The sequence below is a fragment of the Ictalurus furcatus genome, chromosome 4 (assembly GCF_023375685.1).
Source record: "Ictalurus furcatus strain D&B chromosome 4, Billie_1.0, whole genome shotgun sequence".
In the NCBI taxonomy this organism is placed as follows: Eukaryota; Metazoa; Chordata; class Actinopteri; order Siluriformes; family Ictaluridae; genus Ictalurus; species Ictalurus furcatus.
The window spans coordinates 18,155,293-18,181,359 of NC_071258.1; the positions used below are offsets into that span (position 1 = coordinate 18,155,293).

General features: G+C 37.9%; 1 protein-coding gene and 1 long non-coding RNA gene across 3 annotated transcripts in view; both read right to left on the bottom strand.

Annotated features, from left to right (window-relative positions):
- Positions 1 to 305: 305 nt before the first annotated feature.
- LOC128606806 (uncharacterized) lies at positions 306 to 1,650 on the bottom strand. Of its 2 annotated transcripts, none has more exons than XR_008385748.1 (4): positions 1,000 to 1,650; positions 609 to 905; positions 478 to 525; positions 306 to 393 (listed from the first exon to the last, which is right to left on the bottom strand). It is a non-coding gene; the product is annotated as an uncharacterized LOC128606806 (long non-coding RNA). The 2 variants fall into 2 exon arrangements; XR_008385747.1 differs by having other exon boundaries at positions 609 to 686; positions 828 to 1,650.
- Positions 1,651 to 3,494: 1,844 nt separating this feature from the next.
- sec11a (SEC11 homolog A, signal peptidase complex subunit) overlaps positions 3,495 to 26,067 on the bottom strand; it is a 38,331-nt gene continuing 15,758 nt past the window's right edge. The window contains exons 3-6 of the mRNA XM_053623240.1: positions 24,504 to 24,653; positions 4,089 to 4,208; positions 3,955 to 4,012; positions 3,495 to 3,859 (exon numbers count right to left, since the gene is read on the bottom strand). Coding sequence (XP_053479215.1) covers positions 3,809 to 3,859; positions 3,955 to 4,012; positions 4,089 to 4,208; positions 24,504 to 24,653 — 379 coding nt within the window. The 3' untranslated portion in view covers positions 3,495 to 3,808. The remainder of the gene's footprint in view (positions 3,860 to 3,954; positions 4,013 to 4,088; positions 4,209 to 24,503; positions 24,654 to 26,067) is intronic.

Consider the following 26,067-nt stretch of genomic DNA (forward strand, 5'->3'; position numbering starts at 1 on the left):
TATTGCGAAACTTGGTTTCCATCATAACAGAAATCATGGGGTAATGGATTATTTTCAGTTCTCATTTTTTTAGTCTCTGTATCCGAACTGCATTTCGGTCGTTTCTGTGCCATATCTATCCTACAAATTTTCTGACCAACTTTATGTTCACTGTGAGGCAACTATTCAAATTTTCAAGTGTGTTGTACGGTAAAGGGACAAAATCCGTACCTCGACCAGATTAAACTGTATTATCAAGCTGCCCAAAGTTTTCCAATAAAGCAGTCTTTGCTTGGAAGAATTCACGCCACACTGTACAGATCTCCAGTAATTCAAGGTCGGGTTGAATGTCGGCTTCCGACTTGAATTCCTCTCGCTCGTCTACTGCATCAAAATTTTCGACATCACTCGTATCTATAAGTCACAAAACAGGTGAAAGAGTTTTTATTTATTTTTATTTTGTGCTGGGTAAATAGAAGGTAAAATATGTCATCTCACCTGAAATATCTCCGTCGTAAGCACTGATAGTCAAGACGCCCTCAACTTCTGAATATGTCACAAACAAAGTTATAATTACGTATGAAAGACTTTACAGCATGAAACATTCATGATTTTATGTTATGACTTACGTGTGGAGCTCAGATTCAAAAGATCTTGAGCGGTTGTTTTGGGAATCTCATCATCAGAAATATTCACAAAGCAGTTGTCTAAAAACAGTAAAGCAAATAAATATATTATTAGTAACTTAACAGTCCCCCTTTTAGCTCGCTACACAGATCTAAGAGACAAATTTTAATTACCTACTACTTTACAGCATGAAACATTCATAATTTAATGTTATGACTTACGAGTAGAGCTCAGATTCAAAAGGCCTCGATCAGATGTCTTGGAAAATTCACCGTTAGAAATAATCACGACGCTGTTGTCTAAAAACAGTGAAGCAAATAAAACATACTTTTAGTAACTTAACAGTTCCCTTTTTAGCTCACTACACAGATCTAAGAGGCAAATTTTAATTACCTAGTAGACTCGCATTCGTTTGATACGTTATCCTATACACTAGAATCAGACGAGCTTAGTTTGGTCTTGCTCTGTAATATAAGTGTATTGAACATTAAATTTTAGATAAAGTATCGTACCCGATTACATAATGACCAGATAAGGATGATGATTGTTGTACTCAAAGATTAGTTTTAGATTTATATCAATATCAAATGGATAATTACATAAACATTGTATTTTATTTTATAATTAACTATTTTAATTTTTTAAAATACATCTTACCTGCTAAGAAATCCATGGTGTCCGGAAGTTTTGAAGGATAGAGTCAGGAAATTCTTTCGAGCCCTTCGAACTATTCGACTCTTTTTTCAACTATTTTCCAGCTGATTTTCCAACTATCGAAGTGCTTGCTTTTATAGACAGGTTCGTATATGTGCGTGTGGAACGCACAGGAACCGGATTTTAAGGGGGTAACAACGGGAAAAGCTATAGGAATGAACATGCATCAATAATTATCATTGACCTTTTTTGACCTAGGCCTAACTCAGGAAAACGAATAACAACCTAAGCAGGGGGGTATGCGTGGGAAAGCTATAGGTAAAGAACATGCTGCAATAATTATCATTGACCTAGGCCTAACTCATGAGTGTATCACAATCTATGGGAAAGGAAACAACTTTTGTGTGTGTGTGTGTGTGTGTGTCTGGAATACATCTGGAATACATCAGAACCGGATTTAACAATTATAATTGATTATGATGACCCTTTGACCTGTCGTCATCATTATATTTAAAGATGATGATTATGACCTTTGACCTAGACCTGTCACATCCAATTAGTAATTTTTAGTGGCTCTTGGGTCACACACTTTTTTCTGCTGTCACTTGACGATTACGCCTCCATCTGATGGTAACTGAAGTCATGTTGGGCATAAAAGGTAACATTGACAAACAGTAAACTGAAGAAATTCATTGTCATTAACTCTGCTAAAGCTAGTGGCGTTGTATTATGTGCATTTAACATGTGCCATTGACTGGGAAATGGCTTAACCTCCTGGTTATTAAAAAAATGCTAGCGTTCCATTTGAGATGATACAACCCTTCTAAAATTCATACACTACACACGAGTGCATAGTACGTCATTTAGGACACAACTTTGTTCTGTACACTCTGATGCATATTTTTGGAACAGAAGTAACACAGTCAATACGTTTACATGGACAACAATAATCCAATATTAACCCGATTAAGACAATACTCTGTTTAAGAAACTACCATGCAAACAGCAATTTTTTATTACCTTAATCCGATTAAAGTCATACTCGAAGTAAACACAAATCGAATTAAGACATGTGGAGTACTCCTGTTTTAGTCGCATTATCGACGTGTATTTCAGACTTATACACTTATAAGGTGTAAACACGTTAATCACATTATTAACGTCGTGTGAGAGTTTTCACCACATTTTGCGACAGGACACGATCACATATGGCAGTGCTCACCCGTTTTATGGCAAACAAGAGAGCACGGCTACGTCCGAAACCACGTACTTGCCTACTATAGGCCTGTAGTAGATGAAATACATGTATCTTGGCTACTATATAGTAGGTAAGTACGCAGTTTGGGATGCAGCCCACGGCTTCAAGCAGTCGTCTATTTGCATGTACAGCATGACAAATAATTAACTGCACTTGAAGCATTCGTAAAAATGTTAAATAAAAACACCCAAATCTGTATACAGTACCATAACAAAGACCAACTGTATGTTGATGCGTGAAATTCTGGAGGGAACGTCGGACGGCGTGGCGCGGTGACGTAATGATGTGTGCTGTTAATCGAACCATGTTCTATAAGATGTAAAATGGGAACATGAAAGGAATATTCTAAAAACGACTCATGTAAACATCTTAATCACAATATTGTCTTAATCAGAGTAAGGTCAATAATTAGATTACTGCTGTCCATGCAAACGTAGTAAGTGAGGTAAATGTGCCCCGTGCCATGAGCAGACCAACTAATCGATAATGACATACGTCAACAACGATTTTCATAACAATTATCGATTTTTTCGATTAGTTGTTGCAGCTCTAATTGAGCCTATAAAGGGCTTTCCTTTATATAAACAGTAACATTTCATTGAAAATGACACTCTTAATTTAATGAACCAATTACTACTACTATTACTAGTAACCAGTGCCACCCAGATGTGAATTGTTTCCAAAGTTTGTATGCAACACTTTCTCTATTGCTGCCACCCTTTTTCAAAATTGGACAAAACAAAAGTCCAAAAGAATTGTGAAATACAATTTTTTATTTTATATTAGCCCTATGTTAATGTAATGCAAGAATTTCATCCACGATTCAAGTAAAATTGAAGTCTGGCTTTTATTTTCTTTAATCATTTTTCTTTTCTTTTGTGAACACAAAGGTCATAATGACAGTGGGCAAAGTCTTATTTTCTTCCAAAAGATCTTGAGATGCTAGTCCTGTTATCGCAAAAACCTGAACACCAAATAAGAGAAGTTGTTTTTATTAATTTTTTTATTTTAATTCAATAGAAAAGTCTGAGCTGTAGAAACAGGTTTGAGACTTGAACATGATGAAAGCACATCAGAAAGAACAAAGAAAAACTTTTTTTTTTTTTTTTTTTAAGGCTATAGCAAGACAAACAAAAACAAATATTACCAGTGTTATTTTAAACTTTAACAGCAATTAATGACGGTTACTTTTTTTTGTTGGTGCAAAAACAGAATATTAACACCAGCAAAAACTGGCTTGGGAAGGTTGGAACTGCCTTGCTTTATCATGTTGTCCTTGGTGGAGGAGGATTACTCCCTATGTACCAAAACAAAAAGTCCCAGCATGCACAGAACAGCATACTGTATAAAAACAAAATAAATTTTTAGAATGTAATATCAACTTAAAAGATACATAAAAATGCATCCTGAATTAAATGCTTCAAATATATGCCTACCTTAAACTTAGGGTAGTCATTCATCAAAATTGTAACAATTCCTATGTAAGGTACAAACCTAAAGAGGGAAAATGATTAAAAATGGTTGAATACCACATATAAGAATGTTTGTATGACATAAATAACAAGCCTACCCTCTTGCTCTGCCCACCACATCCTTCTTCTCCAACCAATGCTGTCCCCTCTTGTATAGGCCTCGGTCATCCACTGAGTTATTATCACCTTTTGTCAGGAACTTGATGTCTCCATTTTCCCTAAAGCGGGCGCAAATACTATCAATCTGGTTTAATTTTTTTTTTTTTAACTCAATAATGAAAACATTTCTCATCAATACATTAATTAGTTGTAAAATTCACTAAAATATTTTATAGTACAGTAGAAATTAATCTCACGGAAAACATGTTTATTCTTTTAAATAAAACAACAGAAAAGACATTCCATAAAAAGTTAGTGAATACAGACATCACAGGAAAAATATGAAGATGCATAACAGGGGTCATAAATTAGATTAGAACTGGGGCCAAACATCTAATACTTTCTACCATTTGATATGTACCCACTGAAAAATGGAAAAACAAAGACAAAAAACCCCACAAATTAATCCCCATTAAAACTACCCTTATAAGTATAACAATACGGTTTCATAAAAAAAATATTTGCCCCTTCATGACTTCTTCTGTTCTTCTATTAATTGTTTCAGATCTTCAAACAAAATGTAACATAAGTCTTAGACAACCTGAAAAAACACAAAATCCATTTTTTAAACAATCATTTCATATATTGAAGGAAAAAGGGTGTCAGATGAGAGAAATGTGTAAGAGTGGAATAACAGGACATGGGGTTAGTGACCACTATATCACATTTTGTGACAGGAAGCTCTACAGATAATTTCTTAAGTCATAAAACAGTATGCACCATAGTACTCAAGGATTATAATGTAGAAACATTTAAAGTGGAGGTCAACCGATTAAGTGGTTTTGCTGATAATCGCCACCGATAATCAATTGCTGTAACTATATACATCGATAGTTTCTAAGTTGCATTCGTTGCGGAAGTGGCAGCGAAGGGTCTGCTGTCATTATACAGTATGAGAGCAGCTTCTAGAGGCAAAATAAAATCTATCACTGACCAAATTTTGTTTGTTATTTTAAGTGTTTTTGCTTCATTTTTGGATCTCTCTACATTTATTTGTTATTTGGAGTGTTACTTTTTTGTTCAGTTTGGATGTATATATTTTATTTACTTTAATATATATTAATATTTCTATATTTATTTAATTTTAAAAAGTACAGTATATTTTAAATGGTGCAATCAGTACTGTTTATTTTTGTTCAGCAGTATTTTACTTTGAGTGTTTTCATTCAGTATCAGTAATCAGTTGATTAATCTGTTATCGGCAGGTACTGCCCAACTAAGTTGTCGGTATCGTTAAAACCCACTATAGGTCGACCTCTAATTTAAAGAACACCTAACGCATACGATCTGTTGACAAGGGACGGGAACCTATTTAGATGTTTCTTTCAGTTGTGAAAAGAGTAGCCTCAGTTTATATAGTTAAACAAAAGGTCCAGTCCGAGGATTAACCATGTCATTATAGAAACTATTGATTTAAGGAATAGGGCACTGTCTATCTTGAGGAGAACACAAATACTTTTTAAAAAAAAAAAAAAAAAAAAAAAAAAAAAAAAATCTAAATTCAGTGCAGAGAAGTATTAAGTAAGCAAAAACTATGCATATTACTCATCAGCTAAAAGAATACAAAAATGATCCAATAAAACGCTGGAGAACATTAAACAAATTACATTTGGATGGGAAAAATAAATCGAGTACATCAATTATTAGCATGACTGTTGATGATTATTAGGATTTGATAAAAACTAAAAAGTGGCTAATAAATAGATTCTTTTCAATTATTGCAAACATGATAATTGAGAAAAGCTCCTTCCAAGCTTGGGATTGTATGGAATCTAGTAATGACTTTACTCACTTCATGGAGTGAGACCAGGTTCATTTTCCATTAAAAACATTTGTTTCCAAGAGTGCCAAGATGCTAATAGAATTGTAATTGTCTAAAGCATTAGGTCTGGGTGGCATTCAAGCTGGGTTTTTTGATGTACTATGAACATTATAGCTCCTAGTATTACACAGTCAATTTATCACTTGAACAAGGTATTTTTCCACTTTATATGAAAATTGTAAAAATTATTCCATTCAAAAATTATTCCATACAAACAATGGAAAAGAAATGAAATGATGAACAATCATCAACAATGTGCAGGTCCAGCTAGGTAAAGCACTATTCAAGGTAGGCTATCTGAAAATAAGTAGGTAAAGGAAAATCAATTCTTTTTTGGATCGAAACCTAAATTACATAAAACAACTGAATTAATATTTGTTTACAGGATTATATCATTTCACCTAGAAGCTCTGTTAATTATCTTGGCTATGTCTTGGATAATAGTCTAAGTGGCGTAAGAACCGAATGCGCTAGGGAAAGTTAATGCCCAGGCTAAATTCCTTGCCAGACATGCATAGTTCTTGGGTAGAGTGGAATTGTTTGATTTTCCTTTACTTTCTCTTATGCTTAAAATCTGTTTTTATTCTCATTATGTGGATTCTCATTATTTGTGAATGTATTCTCTACCAGGGTGTTCTGACCTGATATGTCACACATAAGTGGATATAATGTACGTAATGAGATAGTCAGGTCCATAAGTATTTGGACAAGGACAACATTTTTGTACATTTTCCTCTGTACACCACCACAATGGATTTGAAATTAAGCAATCAAGATGTGATTGAAGTGTAGACATTCAAATTTAATACAAGGGGTTTAACAAAAATATTGCATTAACTGTTAAGAATTAGTCATTTTTTGCAGTCCCTACATCTTCACAGGCATAAAAGTAATTGGACAAACTAAATCATAAATATTAGGATTATTTTTAATACTTGGATGCAAATCCTTAGCAGTCAATGTCTGCCTGAAGTCTGGAACCCATGGACATCAAATGCTGAGTTTCATCCCTTGAGATGCTTTGCCAGGCCTTTACTGCAGCTGCCTTCAGTTGCTGCTTGTTTGTGGGTCTTCTTACCTTCAGTTTTGTCTTCTCTAACTGAAAAGCATGCTCAGTGGGTTGAAGTCACTGGACATTTAAGAACATTTAATTTCTTTGCCTTAAGAAGCCCTTGGGTTATGGGTCATTATCCATCTATACTTTGAAGCAAAGTCCAATCAGTTGTGCAGCATTTGACTGAATCTAGCTCTATATGGTTCAGAATTCATCCAGCTACTTCCATCATCAGTCAATTCATCAATAAACACCACTGACCCACCTCTGTTGGCAACCATACAGTAGGTAGTCAACCATAATGTCTATTACTGTTGCGTGTACCACCGCCGCAAGGCCACGGCAGTAAATAAAAACCAGTCACAAGTGGAAGTCATTTGCAAATTACCACCAGGTTGCGCAAAGGGATGGTTTTCAAAATAAGTGGAATTGTGACGCTTTCGCTTTATGATGACTGTTTGTAAATGGAAATCAAATATAACAGAATAAAATTAATAGTCATAAAAATGACTTGTCAAATTGAAAAAAAATCATCAGGGACTGATCTCATTATTCCTAGTTTCAAAGCTTATTAGAACAATGTACTAAAATCAGAACGAAAGTATGGCTTAGGTAAGTGCTACACAAGTTGACATTTTTGGTTCAGAGTGTTGAAAAAACAAACTCATTTTGAGAAAACAGCTGTTAAAAATATTGATTGCAGAATTTCATATTTACAAATGAAATATCAAATAACACTTTTTTTGTAACATTAATTGATTTACCATTGCCCCGAAAGCCATACCACACAACTGACTATATATAAACTGTATGTGACTTCTTTGTGTGAATTATATTATAGACAGAGATGTAATGAAAGAAGGGCAAATAGAGGAGATATTACTATCGTTATTCATCGCATGTATTTTTACACCTTGAATGCTTGTTTTCTCATTCTCATAAACAGTCTTTTTTTCCATGTACTTTCTTTACTTATTTGAGCAATGGACATCTGCTTACATCTGTTTTTCATGATTTTGCACAGAATTTTGGCATTTTTGGCCATCATTTTTTACTGTATTGATGGCTGCATCCGAAATCGCGTACTACCCCATTACACAGTAGGCAAAAAGGGGGTAGTATGTCTGAGTTCTCACTAGGTGAGAATAGGTGAGAACAGTAAGCTAGAAACACCCGGATAGCGTACTGCGTCCAGCAAAATTTTGCAGTATGCAACCGATGGACACTACGAGAGTCAAAAATCCCATAATGCAACAGGACTGGAGCGGACGAGCTCAGAAAAAAACCCCGGAAGTCCGCACGTTGGCTCTATTTAACCGTTAAACCTTGGTTAAACAAGACATGTCTAACAATACCCAAATAAATGTTAACTTGAACAAGAAAACAGTTGTCACAGCGTTTGAAACTTTTTTTTTTTGTGATCTTCATGATGCCTTAACTGGCCAAGGTAATGGCAGCAAATTCACCTCAGCCAGTTAACACTGACCACATTAAATTGCTAATTCAGTTAACTTTCCTGATGTGCATTTTGCAGTCAGTACGGTTGCTTTAATCTGGTGGTCCCTTTAAGATTTTTGTGTTTGATGAGGACATCAACAGTCACATGACAATGCCAACATGGCGGATGTAGTATGTCCGGGATTGTAGTCATACTACACACACATACTGATTAGTATGTACGGTTTCAAAGGCCGTGCAGTAGGTACTTCATCAAATGCAGTGCGTACTGTCACAGTACGCTATTTCGGATGTAGCCAATGTCTCTGCTGTAAGATAGCGGAGCATATCACGTGACGCATTTTGACAAATCACATCACCAGAAATTTACTTTAAACTTCCTTATCCAATGAAATTCTGAAGTGTGAATGCTTCCTGATATTTGTTTTTTTTATTACATTTTAAAAAATTTTATAAATACATCCCCCCAAAAAACCCAGCTGTTATATCTGCAGTGATATTACATAATTTCCCTCTGCTTATCTATCTTTCCATCTATCTACATATCGTCCACAAGCATTTATGATCAAGTGATTGTTTCATAAAAACAAATTACACAGGGCATAACAGTCCAAATGAAAGTACTCTATAAGTGATTAAAACTTATACACCCACTTAGTGCTGCACGATTATGGCCAAAATGATAATCATGATTATTTTGATCAATACTGAGATCACGATTATTTATCACGATTATTCATTGATTTTAGGGACAACACATTTTTATAGCACTTTCACATTTAAGTAAACAGACCACTGCTTTCACCTCTATGGTGTGCTACATTCCTGTTAATGTAAAAAATCATTGCATCAAATTAGACTGATGCTTAAAGCGCATCATCTCATAGAAGCAAAATATAAATAAAATTGTACCCAAAATCCAAGTCATTTTGTACCGGAACCCGGAAGTTGTGTGACCACAAAGACAATGGACTGAGTAAAGTCATGGGTGAAGAACGTAGCTACACCCCACCCTTCATGTTGATTGAAGCAACATCTGCAAGAGTACTCTGCAATCAACATCTGTGTGAGCTGGTTCCTGCAAAGCTTCCTGACTCTAGTCATGAAAGAACCAGAAGAACCGCTGCCAAGCTCATCAAGCAACCCACCTACAAGACTCCACTCCATTCATCATTCTGACTGGTCTTCCTAGACGCCACTCAAAAGCAACCAAACCTCTGATGAATACCCATCGCCGGCATCCCTTCTACAAAAAGACGTAATGAGGGAATCCCCCATCTAGAGTAACTTATATGCAAATAAGGCACCTCCAGGTCCTAGCTGAAGCTGGTGTAGTTAATAGAGCCGTTCTAAAAATAAGCGAAAATTAAATTAATTATCGATGGTTCATTTAAGTCAAGGTCTAAGCATACGGTGTTAAAACTAGGGAGCCATTCATTTTCCCTATTCAAAGCTATTTTCACCCTGTTTGTGTGTGTTTATGTGTTAGATTTTTTCTATATATTACAATAGTTTATTAAAGTCACATCTGATTTTAATAACAAGGGTCTCTCGTCTATATTTAGGATTGATTGTCTTAAGTTGTCCGATCTTGTTACTGTGCATAAATCATGTTTAACATCTGGATATTATTACCGGTGGCTACGGGAAAATATCCCAGCCAGACTTAAGATACATTAAGTTCAGCTTATAAGTGGACGAATAGTTGATAAACTGTTGAAATATTAAGTTTACAGATTTCCCCCTTTGAGCTCAAACTAAAAAGAAAAAGCTAATTTCCTTACAATTTTTGTACCAAAATGATGGCTCTACTGGAATGTAACAAATTGTAATGCTGCCATTATGTATTAAACCAAAAGCTTGACCATAATAGTCTACTGTCTCTTAGACTGGAGAATGGAAAAACAAACGCTGTCGGTCAACATTGGTTAATAGCAAATTAATGTTTTTAAAATTAGTGGTTTTATTTTGTTTATTTATTTATTTTTAGCAAAGTCTAATCTGGATTTGCATCTTGAGGTAAACCGTCTGTATTTACATTCATGAAGATGTCTCTTGATTGTAGATTTTGACAATGATACGCCTAGCTCCTCCAGAGTACCTTCTTTCTTTTCAAGAACACATCAAATTGCTGATTGGGCCACTTCTAAAAAGTTTGACACCTCTTTGGACTTCCCATGAAGTTATCAACTTAATGTGTCATGAAATAATCCTTTGTGGTGGTATACAGAGACAAACCCACAAAAATTGTGTCACTGTCCAAACACTTATGGACCTCATTTTATACAAGTGGTACATAGTGAAGACTCACTTATCATACAATGAGCTAAGCCTCTGAATATGTTATTGCATAACTGACCTAAAAACTTTTTTATATATTGGGTAGGGTTTCACACATTTAGATAGACTGGAAGGGAGACAAGTTGAGTGACAAGACCGAAACAGAACTTTCTGCAAATAAAATTTATATGCTCTAAAGATACTGTCTCCACCCTTAGCATTTGACTGAAGCATTATTCTGTTATTAGACCTCAAATCGATTTGGATGACCTGCTGACCTACTGGATAGAATGAGCCTATTTGTGTTGGGGAAACCTTGGGTCCTGGCATTCATGTGGATGTTAATTTGACAAGTACCACCTATCTAAACACTGTTGCCCTTCATAGCAGCGTTATTCCCTAACGGCAGTAGCCTCTTTCAGCAGGATAATGCACCCTGCAAAAATTGTTCAGGAATGGTTTGAGGAACATGACAGAGTTCAAGATGTTGACTTGGCCTCCAAATTCCCCAGATTTCAATTGACCTACAGTAGCATCTGTGTGATGTGCTGGGCAAACAAGCCCGATCCATGGAGGCACCACCTCATAACTTACATGACTTAAAGGATCTGCTGCTAACATCTTGGTGCCCAATAACACAGCCCACATTCAGAGGTCCTGTGGTGTTCATGCCTCAAGAGATCAGAGCTGTTTTGGCTACACAATTGGAATCTACACAATATTTGGCAGGTGGTTTTAATGTTATGGCTGATCAGTGTATTTGGTTGCATATTCCTTGCTTGTAATAATACTGGAATTTCTAAATTTGACACCTTAAAAGATTTCGATATTCAATACCATTTTGAGTACTACGGGGAAAAATTGCCACAACATTAAGGGCATAAAATTTTAGATTTTTAATAAAAGATAAATATAACAAGGCAATAACATGACAATGATATATTTTTACGTTAATGAAAACTTGAGTAGGGCACTTGTTGTATGTGGCAATAACTACATCAATCTGGCAACCCAGTGACCACTATTTTTCGTTTGTGATGCTTTTCCAGATTTGTACCACCTCTTCTTTCAGTTGTTGTTTGTTTTGGGGGGTTTCCCACTTCAGTCTCCTCTTCAAGAAGTGAAATGCATGTTCAGTTGGGTTAAGGTCTGGTGATTGACTTGGCCGGTCTAAAACCTTCAACATTTTACCCCTGATGAAGTCCTTTGTTGTCATGGCACTGTGTTTTGGGTCATTGTCTTACTTCATGATAAAGCACCTCCCAATTAAATTAGACACATGTCTCTGTAAATTGGCAGACAGAATGTTTGTGTAGACGTCTGAACTCATTCTGCTGCTACCATCATGAGCAGCCATGAAAGCCCATGCCATGGCACTACCTCCACCATTCTTGATTGATGAGCTTGTATGTTTTGGAGCAGATCATGAGCAGATCCTTTCTTTCTCCACAGTTTGAGACTGATGGTTCATGAAGTATTTATTGCTTGTAACAATTAAAGCTATCATGAAGTCAGCTAAGCAAAGAATATAATTAACCACCATAAGTGCTGTAGGAAAATAAAGAAATACAATAAACTTCTGTATCCATTTAGTTATTACAACTTTCCCATGCACTCACATTCACTAATACACTAGGGTTAAAGACTATAAGGCCTTACTACCTTATAGTGTACCATGCATTTAGGCAGAATAATGCACTCAGAACTTATTACCAGCCAACTGCGGGTACCTTAGCTACTACATAGCACTCAGTTCGATTTTAACATTAACAACAGATTACACAAAAATACAGCTAGAATCGGCTATAAACATGTTACTCTAGTGCTAAACTTTTATTACACAGATTGTGTCTTATCGAAGCAAAGATGTACTCAGAGCTGTGTGCATGTGTACTTCACTGATGCATTAGCCATTCTAATATGATGAACTTTCGCCAGTGATTCAGTAAACCCCCTATGACCACCTTCAAAATAAAAGCCCCACTTCACAAAAAGGTACATAGATCCTAGAGCTGCAAATAACACAGAATATCAAAAACAATTTAAGCAAACAAATCACCCTTTGGTGTTATTTACACTTTGGCCTTTCCATCACATTGGTAGAGGTTAATCTTAGTTCCATAATTCATCTCTGCAGCTCATATCTCTTTTTATTTGCTAATTCCAATTTGGCCTTCCAATTCTTACTTTGATGAGTGGTTTGCATCTTGTGGTATGGCCTCTATATTTCTGCTTTCTTCTTTGAATGGTGGATTGTGATACTGTCACCCTTGCCCTGAGGAGGTTGTTGGTGAAGTCACTGAATGTTGTTTTGGGGTTTTTCTCCCCCTCCAAAAGTGTCAGTAATCACTTGCTGTTGTGACTGTCAAGGAAAACAGCAGCAATTGATTACAGAAACATCTGTGAAGAAAACCCCCAAAACAACAGTGTACAACCTCTCAAACAACCTCCAGCTCTCTGGTTTTCATTTGGTTTATCCTTTTTAACAACAAATGCAGTCTTCACAGTTGAAACCCATGGCTCAAACAAAGAGTAGACATCCAAGGCTATTAACTGTTTAAACAATCAATTTAACAGGGCACACCTGAGCAACAAGAAAACACTGGTCAGCCACATCCAATATTTTTGATCCCTTGAAAATTGTGCAAGTTCAAATAAAGTGTGCCATCATCTAGATGTAAATATCAGGAAATGAACACTGAAATTCTGATCCATCATCTCATTCATCTTTCACATTTATTTAATTTTTTTTAAATAAATCCCAAACCCAAATGTCTTCACAGGGCTCTACGGTAACAATTTATTTTAGGAGCATGTCTGCTCGTAATTACAAACATTTAGGAGCACAGTCAAAAATGTATGAGCACGGTTTAAGTTATTTATTATCATAATTTTTTTTAAGAGAGGTCAATGTTAATGTGCCACAATATAACGCACAAGTAGGCATTAGAAAACTTGAGCTTGTTAATTATGACAGAATTTAGGAACATCGTGTGAGCCATAACCTTATGATAAAGTCAATTTAATATTTTCAGTTAATTTTACGGGCTGTATGCAAAAAAACAACCACCGTTAACCTGTTCCACCTTGTTAACAAACACAAAACACCTCAATGTTCAGACTTTGAAGTCTGCTCCTCTTAGATATTTTTAAAGCTACACTATTAGCCATTTTCCACTGTCATGGTTCTGGGCTGGAGCCAATTCTCAAACCGCTCTGTCTACATTGTGTATATATCTGAATAAGCTCATATAGGATGCGATTGGGTGAGTTCATTTATCCATCAGATCCAAAGTGCTTTAGTTTAATGGGGTTCATTACTCATGTTCCGATCGGGATTTTTAGAGCCGATACTGATTTCTTGTCATCTTGACTGATAACGATCCAGATAACAATCTTTTTTTTTTTGTTTAAGCTTTAATCCGGAGGTCTATCATTAACAGTTAAATGTAAGCTCTCTGCTCATGGTCACTGTTAATTGAATTAAAATAATAGCAATGACACATACTGTTGGTTACTTTATGAATAAACAAGCATGAAATATTTCTTTTTAAATATCTTAAACAATAAAGAGTCCTAATTAAAAGTAGACTAACACAAGCATGATCTAGATTAGGAAAAAGAAGGCTAATAGCCTTCTAAGGAAATAGCTTACTAATCTTAATGTCAAATTGATATTAAATGCAACCCATAATAATTAAACTAGGGCTGCAACTAACGATTATTTTCATAATCGATTAGTTGGTCGATTATTTATTATTTTTCTTTTTTTCGATTAATCGGATGGGGCGGGGCAAAACAAACTGCCACAAACTGAGTGTTACAAATATAAACTTCAGAGTAAAACTTTACACAAATATGTTTGTCCAAAACAGAAAAGAACCCAATACACACACAGACACCAGAATATATATTATTAATTTAAGACTGTATTTTAATTCGGTGCTTTTTGTGCATCCATAAAAAAATAATGTATACAATTAAATAATGAATACCACTTGTATACAATATAAACTAAATTAAACGAATAAAATAAATTTATATATATATATTTATTAACAGTTAAATGTGTAAATAGTGTAAGTGTACAGTACTACATTTGGGACACAACTTTAGTATTTACTCTCCGAAACGCGTTTTCAGAAAAGAAGTAACGTAATGATTAAATCTCCCCCGTGCCGCGCGCAGACAAACTAATCGTTAATGAGATCCGTTGACAACGATAAAACCATCGATTTTATTGATTAGTTGTTGCAGCGCTAAATTAAACATTATTTCATAATGAATTTATTATACCTTAAGACATAAGAATTTATTACATCTTTTTTTTTTATTTAGATTAATTGATTTATTTATAACTAAGCACAATTTCTGTCTTTACATTTTATTAGTTTTTTTGTTTGTTTGTTTATCAGTTTTAGATCGGTTCCCCCAGTACAGTGTTGCCATATCTGCTGATAATATTTTGCTTTTTGGGGGATTAAATCAAAACATTGACTTTTCTAGTGATATCTGGCAACCGTGAGCTTAAACAAAGTGAATGCGCTGTCAGAGTTGGTGAAGAGAATGAAGGGAGAGCGGCAGCGTACCGTATGTTTGCAGACTGAACAGTTTCTACTCTTGATTATGATTGGTGAGGAATTATTTAATAAAGAAGCTTGAATTACACCCACCTTGTAGCGTTAGCATTATTAGTAATTTACCGGTGCCCAAAGCCACTGTGGCTACACGAGCAGGTCACATTCACAAGTTCAGGTCATTTTGGGTGGTCAATAAAAGATGGCGGTTTATGAGCTCGGCAAATTGAAAGAAGCAGATGATGTACAGTGTTAATCTTGTCATCATAATGGCTTCTTTGCAGTATTTGCACACTTGTTCAGTTGACTTAGGTGATGAAAAACAGTGCAAAAGTAGCTAAGTGCAGTGAAGCAACATGCATTTTGAAGTTGTAGTTTTTATTCTGATTGTATTATACAACTTCGAACAGGTCACTCACACCGGTGCGCCTAAATATTTTCACAGTTGCACAAAGTACTTTTCAGTCACAAATGCGACTGAAATGGTTGCACTGTAGAGCCCTGCTTCAGCATATACGGAAAAAAAAAACAAAGTATTGGTCTGGTCATTCCCATACTTTTGGAGTACACTGTATTTGTGTGTATGCTGCTGTACTTTTCTCCATAGTTAAGTAGAGGGACTATCTTTTTATTCTGCATTTGTGACAAAAGAAGGTTATTTGGCATTATTGCATAAATATATACAAGAACTATATCTTGTAGAAATAGCAGATGACAGTGAGAAAAGGCCTGCTGTTAGACGGGCAAAGCCCATGGCCAGGCCAAAAGACACTGAGACACAAGAGATAATGCTAAAAGACAATTCCACTAAACTAATAGACAGACGTGAAAAGTGTAATTGCAAACTGTGTCAGATACATGCCAAGTTTGATGTTAAAAGCAGAGAAAGGTGGTAATTGGGGTAAATCTGATCTGAAGAAAGCATGGGGGAAAAAGCGCTAGGTTAAAAGCCTTTTAGGCCTGTGAGTGGATTAATGATTCTGTGTAAGGCCCAACTCAGGCTGCAGAAAGAAGTGGACCATCTTGAATGTGAAATGGAGAAGTTTGAATCCATGGTCAAATCTCTACAAGAACAACTGAAGGAGGAGAGAGCAAAAATGTCCCAACTAGAGCAAAAGCTTAAGCTACTAATATGAGTAAAACGGTTTCCTTCACACAGTCTCAACCCTACCTCTGCCCTTTCAGAGATTTCCCGGCAACAGAGAAATTCAAAACAAAGGGCTCTATCTCAGCCACAGCGACTGACCTTTATGGTGAGACAACTGATACAGACTAACAGAAGTCTGACAAAAATGAAAAGTGTGCTCGGTCAAGAATGGGTAGATCAACGCAAGCCTGTTGGCTATTATTCTGCATGGATGAATCCGGTCACCCTAGGATGGGTCCATGTTTAAGAGCCTTCCAAGCCACATACCTGGCGGTTCAGCAAATATACCCTACCACAGTGGACCAAGACATTCATGTTAAATGTCCATATGCCATCCAAACATTCCTGTCAACTGGACAGGCTCATCCTGTGACAGCAACAAGATGTGCTAAATGGATAGTGTTGTTGGAAACATTGACTCTGATCATTGAGGACACACCTGCAAGCAACATTGTCACTTAACTCTTTGAACCTGGATCATGTCGAGCATGACTGCTCCGGATTAGTGCAGCGCCCAGGGGAGGAAGATGAGAGTGTAAGCCAAAACCCATTACGGAACCCTGAACTAGAACTGTTTACCGATGGATCATTAAATGGGATCAATGCCGAGTGACTGACTGCATGGGAAGTAACGACAGTTAATAATAATTTCCTCTCTGGAAAGATACCAGCAAACACTTCCGCCCAACCACCACCTCCTCCTGTACAACCACATCAGGATTATTATTATCACAATCAATAGGGATGCCCACAGAGCTCTTGTGACCCAGTGTGCCGATCATACTTAAACATAGCTTTCAAATTTCCTCAGATCAAGAAATTACCCATGATTGAATTAAGCGTTGCTGATGTCACGTATGCTTTTCTTTTGGACACCGGCGCTACCATGTCTTCGACTGGAAAATTGTACACTGGGCCTTTAACCCCAATGTCTGTGAGCGCTGTGGGAATAGAGGGGGTTGTGACTGAACAGTATCTTACACCACCGTTTCCCTGTTTGGATCCTGCATTAATTTTCACACATGAATTCATAAACATGCAGGAGTGTCCTTTTAATCATTTAGGACGCGACTTAATGAGCAAGCTGCATCTCACACTTGCCTTCTCGGGCTCTAAACTGGTGGTTTCTACACCTCTGCTTGCAGAAACCGCAGTGAATCATCCTAAGTCAGCTGTTCAATGTGTCTCACTTTCTCTGTTCTCTCACACTGAATCAATCCCAAGGTGCAACACGCCTGCCACAGGGCTACATTGACTCCCAATCGGTGTTCTCTCGTGTGGTCAGAGACTCTTTACAAGATCTCCACGTTACAGACGTCGCCTGTGTACTGCAATACGCGGCTGATCTCCTGATCACTGCTGAATCAGAAGCTGGCCGCTGGACTGCAACCTTGAGACTGCTAGAACATCAAGCTCACAAAGGATTCAAGGTGTCCCGTACAAAATTGCAACTATATAAACCAGAAGTCAAACATTTGGGTTTTCTCTTATCAAAAGGACAGAGAAGGCTGTCAGATGGCCGGATAGCGGTTGTGAAGAGTTCTCAGCTGCCCGCTACAAAACAGGCTGTTTTGGCCTTCCTGGGACTGATTAATTACTGTAGACAATGGATCCCTGATTGTTCCTATTACGACAAGCAACTCAGGGCCATCGTAGAACATTCTGATCCACTTTTGACTCCTGTGACACATACTCCTGAGACTGTCTCAGCCTTTGAACATTTAAAAACTGCTTTATGTTCCTCTCCAGGTCTAGGATTGCCCGACTACATGAAACTCTTCCATCTGTACACTCATGAACACTCTGGAGTGGCCTCAGGCCTTCTAGCACAAGACCATGGGGGTGGTTTTCATCCCTGTGCCTATCTCTCTAAAACACTGGATTCCGTGGCTGCTGGACTACCCGCCTGTCTGCGTGCAGTGGCTGAGAGTGCTCTGTTGGTTTCAGATGCAGAACGATTGGTTTTGTCACACCCTTTGGTGTTGCACACGACTCATCAGTTGAAACGGGTATTATCCAACATTGAAACAACACATGACGGCTCAGCGCAGAAGTGGTTATGAAACTATTCTCTGTGCCACCGCCAATTTGACCATTAAATGTTCCACAGCCCAAGACACCATGGCACATGCCTTACATCGTCTGCTAAATTCACAGGATGACACCATTCCTTTACCTGAAAATCATGATTGTTTAAAAGAAATTGTTTCTTCATGTAGCATTCGATCTCATCTGTCTGATACTCCTTTGTTTAACAGTAAGTATCTTTTTGTAGACGGATCGTGTTCTAAGCCTGCTGATGGAGTTTTCCTGTGTGGTTATGCAATCTGCAACAGCTCTCGCGATCGTCAAAACAAAGGCGCATCTAACTGGCAACACTGTAGAGATACGTGGGAACGCGCTGGCTGATAGGCATGCAAAACTAGCTGCTCAGTCACAATCACCCTGTCCTTTTCTAATGTCTAACACTGTTCATTTTTATACTAGCGCTTTGTTGCCAGGGGTGGACTTTGTCCTTATGCAATCACATGCAACCCCTGAGGATTCTTATTACTCGCAAGCACAAGGAGCATGTCCAGATGACCATGGCATCTGGTTTGATAAAGTAGGTCGTCTCTGCATTCCCATCGCTAGCGCACCTTTTCTAATACGTGAGTTTCACATCGTTCTCTATCAGGAGTGTTGTCTGATATGATCTCCAAATTTTGTATACGTGACTTATGTACTCAAATAAAGACACATCTCTCATGATGTTTGATATGTCTACAAAACAACACCACTGGTTCTGCTGTAAAGCACAATGCACTGCCACCCCCGCAGATGCCTTTTGAATGTCTGCAGGTCGATTTTACCCATATGCCAACCGTTGGACCGCATAGAATGTTGTTGGTTACCTTTGCAAATTGACTCGGATAAAAGCACCGCTTTTACATCACAAGTAACTCAACAGCTTTGTGACTATTTAGCTATTGACTGGAAATTTCACATACCGTACCACCCACAGTCGTCTGGTGTAGTTGAGCATATGAATCGCACTCTGAAAGACTGTCTGAGCAAAGCAATGCAGCAGCGAGGGACTACCGCCTGGCCTGACCTTTTACCAGCCATTCTTACTGAAATTCGAATAACGCCATCGAAAACCATAGGCCTTTCACCCTTTGAGGTGTTATTCGGTCGACCTTTCCCCACGGCTTGGAAAATGTCTACTAACCTTTCTCAGTCTGCAGGAAGTGGTGTTGATAATCATCTAGACGATTACGTGTCTAAATTGCTTGACGTGTTGCAGGAAAAACATGAATGTGTACGTGCTAAATTAGCTTTACCCTCACAGAGTCCCACACATCCTTTTGTTCCAGGAGACCAGGTGCAGCTGCGGTTCCCCAAATGGAAAAAAAAACAGCTAGGGGAGCCTAAATATGAGGGTCCATATGAGGTTGTGGCTGTTACTAGAACCGCAGTTATGACCTCAGAAGAACTGATCTGGAGACATGCAAGTTGGTTAAAAGCTGTTAACAAATGAGATCTGTCCATTCTTTTTCTCCACGTGTTCTCTATGACAGGTTGCTTATTCGGGGACGTACCTGTACCCCTGACGAGGTCTGAGAGCCGGTGAACATGTCTACAAAGGAAGAAAGTCCTGACCAGCTGGCTGACCCGACTCACACTTTACACATAGTCTTTCTGTATTAGCTCTCATCACGAAACCATTAACATGTTTTTACGCTGTTCTCTTTTTCTGTTATTGCGTGTATTTATACTCCCAACATATCCTCGTGGGGTTGATCCTCCTGTCCAAGGTGGAAGGGTAATGTTAACCTATGACTTTAGAGAATTCCTTTTGGGTTATTCTGCGCTACGCTAGAATAAAAGAGGGCAATGAAGGAAATTCTCATATCATGTATTCTCTTATATTATGAACTGCTATTAAAACACCTTGGATACGGGGATTACTAGGTTATAGTTTCTGTTTGTGTGTCTCTGCGCTGTCAAATACCTACGATGAATGTATTCACTTAATTACCTCTTCTGATAAGCTGATCAGCTGCCATCCTTTATTATAGCTGACATGTATTTTTCATACCTTGAGAGACTTATTTTTGTGATATGACTGTGTGCGTGGTGTAACTGTCTGAATCTGTCTAGCCCCATGCACAAGTAGAAACCGCTGTTTATCTATATGTATAAATACTCCTGTTCTGCACGAATAAACTCGGATGTCTCTGTGAACAGCATGTGTCAGTGTGTGTTCATTCAGACTCTCCAGGCCTGAACGCTCGGCGGTCACCCACACTTTATCGCTCATAGCAGAGAACTAAGAGTTAAGAGAATTAAAGGCTGAAGGCTGACGGAGGACTGAAAGACATAACCTGAGATACTTTTATCCAACATACAAATGTATCACTCAAAAACCAGTGGACCATCCAGCAACTCTTCTGCGTCAACAGTAACCTCCAAGCAATCTCAGAGAAAAAATACTTTGATTTCTTCACCAACTTCTCCTTTTGATTCACTGGTTATTCCATCACAATTGGTGGTACCCATACAGATTAAGTCGTGGTATGGAAAAGCTATCGTTGACACTGGGGCCAGCTATACTCTCCTACATGAACATCTCTGGGTTGAAATGAATAGTTCAAATGAAAACCTAAGATCGTGGACCCATGGTCCTTTGTACTTAGCCAATGGGGAAGCAGAGTCCCCTTTGGGTTGGGTTGTTTTGGATATTGAGTTTCATGGAAAGGTCACTAACACCCCTGCAGCGGTGCTTCCAGCCAAAGCCCTTGCATATGGAATTGTCCTTGGACTGGACTTCATTTCCCGCAGCCAACTACAAATAAATGTAGCAGATCGGGTATATGGGTTTAAACTTATACCTTCTGTTATATATTCCTTCCAACCTGGCAATGCTCACGTTTCTGGATGGAAAGGTCCAGAAACCAAGAAAAGCATAGGAAGATATGAACAGAAACATCAGCTTGGGCTCTTCAGCTCCACTCCCCCACCTATGTGTTCCTCGAAAGTGATTCAACTGAATGTGGAAGATTACATTGATCAGGCAGTATCATCTGCTCAGCTGAAGGAGGCTGAAAAGCAGCAACTGAAGAACATTCTTCAATCCAATCCTCATGTGTGTACACATAAACCGGGTAGAACCAATGTACTACAGCATCACATATATTCCACAGCTACCATTCCCATTAAACAAAAACCCTATCGGATGTCTTCAGAGAAGCAGACCATTGTCAAGGAAAGCCTCAAGGAGATGTTATCATCTGGTATTATCGAACTATCACGTTCTGGTTGGTCTTCTCCGGTAGTACTAGTTCCAAAAAAAAAAATGGTGGACATAGATTCTGTGTGGATTACCGGAAGCTTAACTCACTCACAGAAAGTGATTCCTATGAATGATTGAAGGATGAAACAAATGATTATTGGTTCTTCTCCAAAAACAATCATAAAATCTCTCATACACACTTCAATTGTGAATGCAACCTGACAGCACTAAAAATGCAAAAATGTTACTGATTAAATGTTAAATGGCAATACCATGGTATCACAATTAATTAACATATGACACTGTTTAAATAGAAAGTAATTCTTAATTATTTCACAATGCATCATGCGATTGAGCTGATATTTCAGAGGCACTGATGTACTGTTCCTCATACTTTTAGCATGCCAACATGGTAATAGCACCTACTATCGATAATAGGAAGCGACACTCGTATAACACACAGTTTATTGTTTTAACCCCTTTTGCCCAGACACTTGCGTTCATTCCGCCGGCGGAATGGAAAACGACTTATCGGACATTTTCAATTAGTATAAACAAATTAATTATTTTATCGCCGCAGTTCTGGTATAAGATTAGTCAGGACACTGGTGGCTTTCTTTGTGTGCAGTTTCATGACTGTGTACTCAACTCCTGGTGAGCAGGGGGATGGGAAATGGCCGGAATTTGAGCTCCCTCCTGAGCAAACAATTCACACCTCTCCATGAAAATATTGAGACAGAGATAAATCGAAGAGCATGACTAAAGCTTTTTTGATAGTAAAACACTGTATACAACTGCCACAATAAAATTATAACATTTAAACCTAAGATCGGACTTGTATAAACGTTTACTACCTTACGTTACCTACATAGATGAAAATCCAGTTCGCTTGCGGTTTTGTAAATCACGCACATTTTCATCGGTATAAAGTCCATCAGCTTTATTGAAGAAAACAAATGCAAAGTTCCATATTTAGTCAGAAATGTCCTCTTCAAAATGCATTAAGTGTTTTGATATCCCACCCCTCTAGAATTTAGTAATTAGCCATAAACTGAACTGAGACACCATCTAAAAAAACGCTAATCTGCTTTGGCTATGCTGAACAACCCGCCTCCTAAATTCTAACAGTCTAACTTGATTGACACCCACTTGGACCAATTGTAGATACTTCTAGCTTTCAAACAAGCCCAAACTCGACATGATTGACCACTCAGAGGCTGAGAAAATCAAAAGCGTAATCAGCACAACCAAACCTTTTACGCATGCATCCATTGGTCTTGAGATGTGTGTCAACAGTACAGGCCAATCAGCAAAGCACTACAGGGCCGTGCAGAGAAACTATCAGGAAATGGCAGCTCCGCTCTAGCGGTCTTCCTGCAAAACTTTATACAGCAGGTTTTTACATGTTTGGCAGTTTTTTCTGATCGCTAGTTTTCTACTGGTTTTCGCTCAGCGCGCGATTTATCGGCATCTTATAGCGGCGGCATGCTCCCGAAAAAGCCTGAATGCGTCACAGCTTCTGGAGCAGTTATGTCCGAGTGGCTCTTTTTTTTTTTTTTGGAGGAAGACTATGTGGATTGAGTTGAGGGGCTCTATCTACCCCCCAAAGAAGTCAGTGGAGAAGAGTCACTCGTGTGTCTATCATTTGAGCCATTTGGAGAGCAAGTGCTCATTCACCTGGGGCTCTGGCACTATTTCTAATAAACATTATATTTTATAAGTATGTTTCAGACTTTTGTGTGTGTGAAATTACACATTGTGTAACAGAGTTCATGCTACTGCCATTTGTTTTCATTTTGTTCCATTTGGAGAGGTTTGGTGCCTTTTGGAGAGGTTATTTTGTACCTTTTTTAAAAAAATTTTTTTTTGCTATTTCTAGAAGTCTGCCATTTTTAAAAGCTTTGTGCCATTTTTATAAGCTTTGTGCCATTTAGAGAGGTTTTATGTCATTTGGAGACGTTTGGTGCCATTTGGAGAGGTTTTGTGCCATTTTGGAGAGGTTTTAACCTGTGTTTGGATAACCTTACACACAATTTTAGTGGTTAGAGATAACTTCCTCATATTTTGGGTGTTCATGGACAAGTACTTGGGGCATCTTTGAGACAAGGAATGGGGACGATATCAACATTTGCTGTGAAGATATAACATCTGTGTTAAAAGTAAATAATCATTTTTATAATTAAAAAAAAAAAATTCTGAATATATTGCCCCAGTTAAGCTAGGTAAAAGAAGAAATACTTGAAATAACTGCTAATTCTTAAAGTCTGCTAATTCTTAAAGTGTCTACTTCCATATGAGCCATTAACCACTACTGTGGTGTGTGATATCACAAAACAAATCAATGCTGAACACAGGTACCCCCAAAACAGACAAAAAAGCCATTTTTTGGCTACCAGTAAAAGAGGTTAAGATTAAATTTACCATGGGTTGTCTTCATTGATGCCACATTATCATGCAACCAACATTACCACACATTAGGTGCTTGAACCCATTGGTCGCTGCATGCAGCTATATTTATTATCCTTATTTTTCTGACGTGCATAGCAAGTTCTGACACAAAATACTAGGTACAGACATCAGAAGTCTATGCCATCATGGTCTGACAAAAGATTGGATCAAATATGCCATAGCAAAGGGTTAAAATAGTATATGTTACAGCAAAAGCAAATATATTGGCACCTTTGCACTACATATGTTTTTGGCTCGAAGACAGTAAAATTAGTATCAAAGACTTTACTTACTTCTCATGAATTTTGAGCACTCTGTGTACAATGGGGATCTCCCTGCCCTCGATCCTGAACACCACAATCTCTCCCACTCTGATTGGATCTTCGACTCGATTTGTGAGGAATAGGAGGTCTCCTCTGTAAAATGCAGGCTCCATACTGCCACTGAATCACAGAGAATATAGTATTTTTTGGTTATATTTCATTTTTGGTCCCTTTTTGTGACCCCATTACAGCCTCTATGTGACTTGTTAAATCCATGTATTACAACTTGGAGCTCACAATATGAAAAAGTTCTTAATAGTGAGTATTCTGAAAGTATGCTATATGTAGTTTCAATTCCTCTCTTGCAACCAATCCCCTTTGTTCCATAATCAGAATTTGATCTCATTCAATGTAAAACTAACAAAATCAGCCTTCACCCATTTTGTTTAAGATAAGGGTATCTACATGTATCAGCACTTCAAATGTAATACTTTTTAATACCCTATTCAAGACATTCCAAAATATTTTAAGGTCTGCACATCCCTTCAATCGTGCTACATGATACATCAGCAATAATGGATTGTGTTTATGCACATACATCCATTTCTGGGTTTACGTAAACTATAGCAGGGTAAACGTCAATAGAGGTAGAAAGGAAACCGTAATAAATATCCTTTTTGCATTACAATTTGCTCCAACAGTGAAAGAAAAAAATAATCCAGTATTTCCTTCCCGTGACTTTCCAAGAGAGGAATACAGATAACATATAGAGAGATGGATTACGGCAGTCAGAAGAGAAATTTACAATCACTCACTCGGCAGCTATATTAGAAACCCCCTCACAGCAGTGTTTATGAGTTTTGTTGTAATTTAATTATAGGATTATACAGTATGTCACAAAAGTGAGTACACCCCTCACATTTTTGTAAATATTTGATTATATCTTTTCATGTGACAACACTGAAGAAATGACAATTTGCTACAATGTAAAGTAGTGAGTGTACAGCTTGTGTAACAGTGTAAATTTGCTGTCCCCTCAAAATAACTCAACACACAGCCATTAATGTCTAAACCGCTGGCAACAAAAGTGAGTACACCCCTAAGTGAAAATGTCCAAATTGAGCCCAAAGTGTCAATATTTTGTGTGGCACCATTATTTTCCAGCACTGCCTTAACCCTCTTGGGCATGGAGTTCACCAGAGCTTCACAGGTTGCCACTGGAGTCCTCTTCCACTCCTCCATGACGACATCACGGAGCTGGTGGATGTTAGAGACCTTGTGCTCCTCCACCTTCTGTTTGAGGATGCCCCACAGATGCTCAATAGGGTTTTGGTCTGGAGACATGCTTGGCCAGTCCATCACCTTCACCCTCAGCTTCTTTAGCAAGGCAGTGGTCGTCTTGGAGGTGTGTTCGGGGTCGTTATCATGCTGGAATACTACATACTGATCATGCTCTGCTTCAGTATGTCACAGTACATGTTGGTATTCATGGTTCCCTCAATGAATAGACGTATGAGTGCTGCCAGCATTGCTGCAGAGGTTGAAGGGGTGGGGGGTCAGCCTGTCAGTGCTCAGACCATACGCCGCACACTGC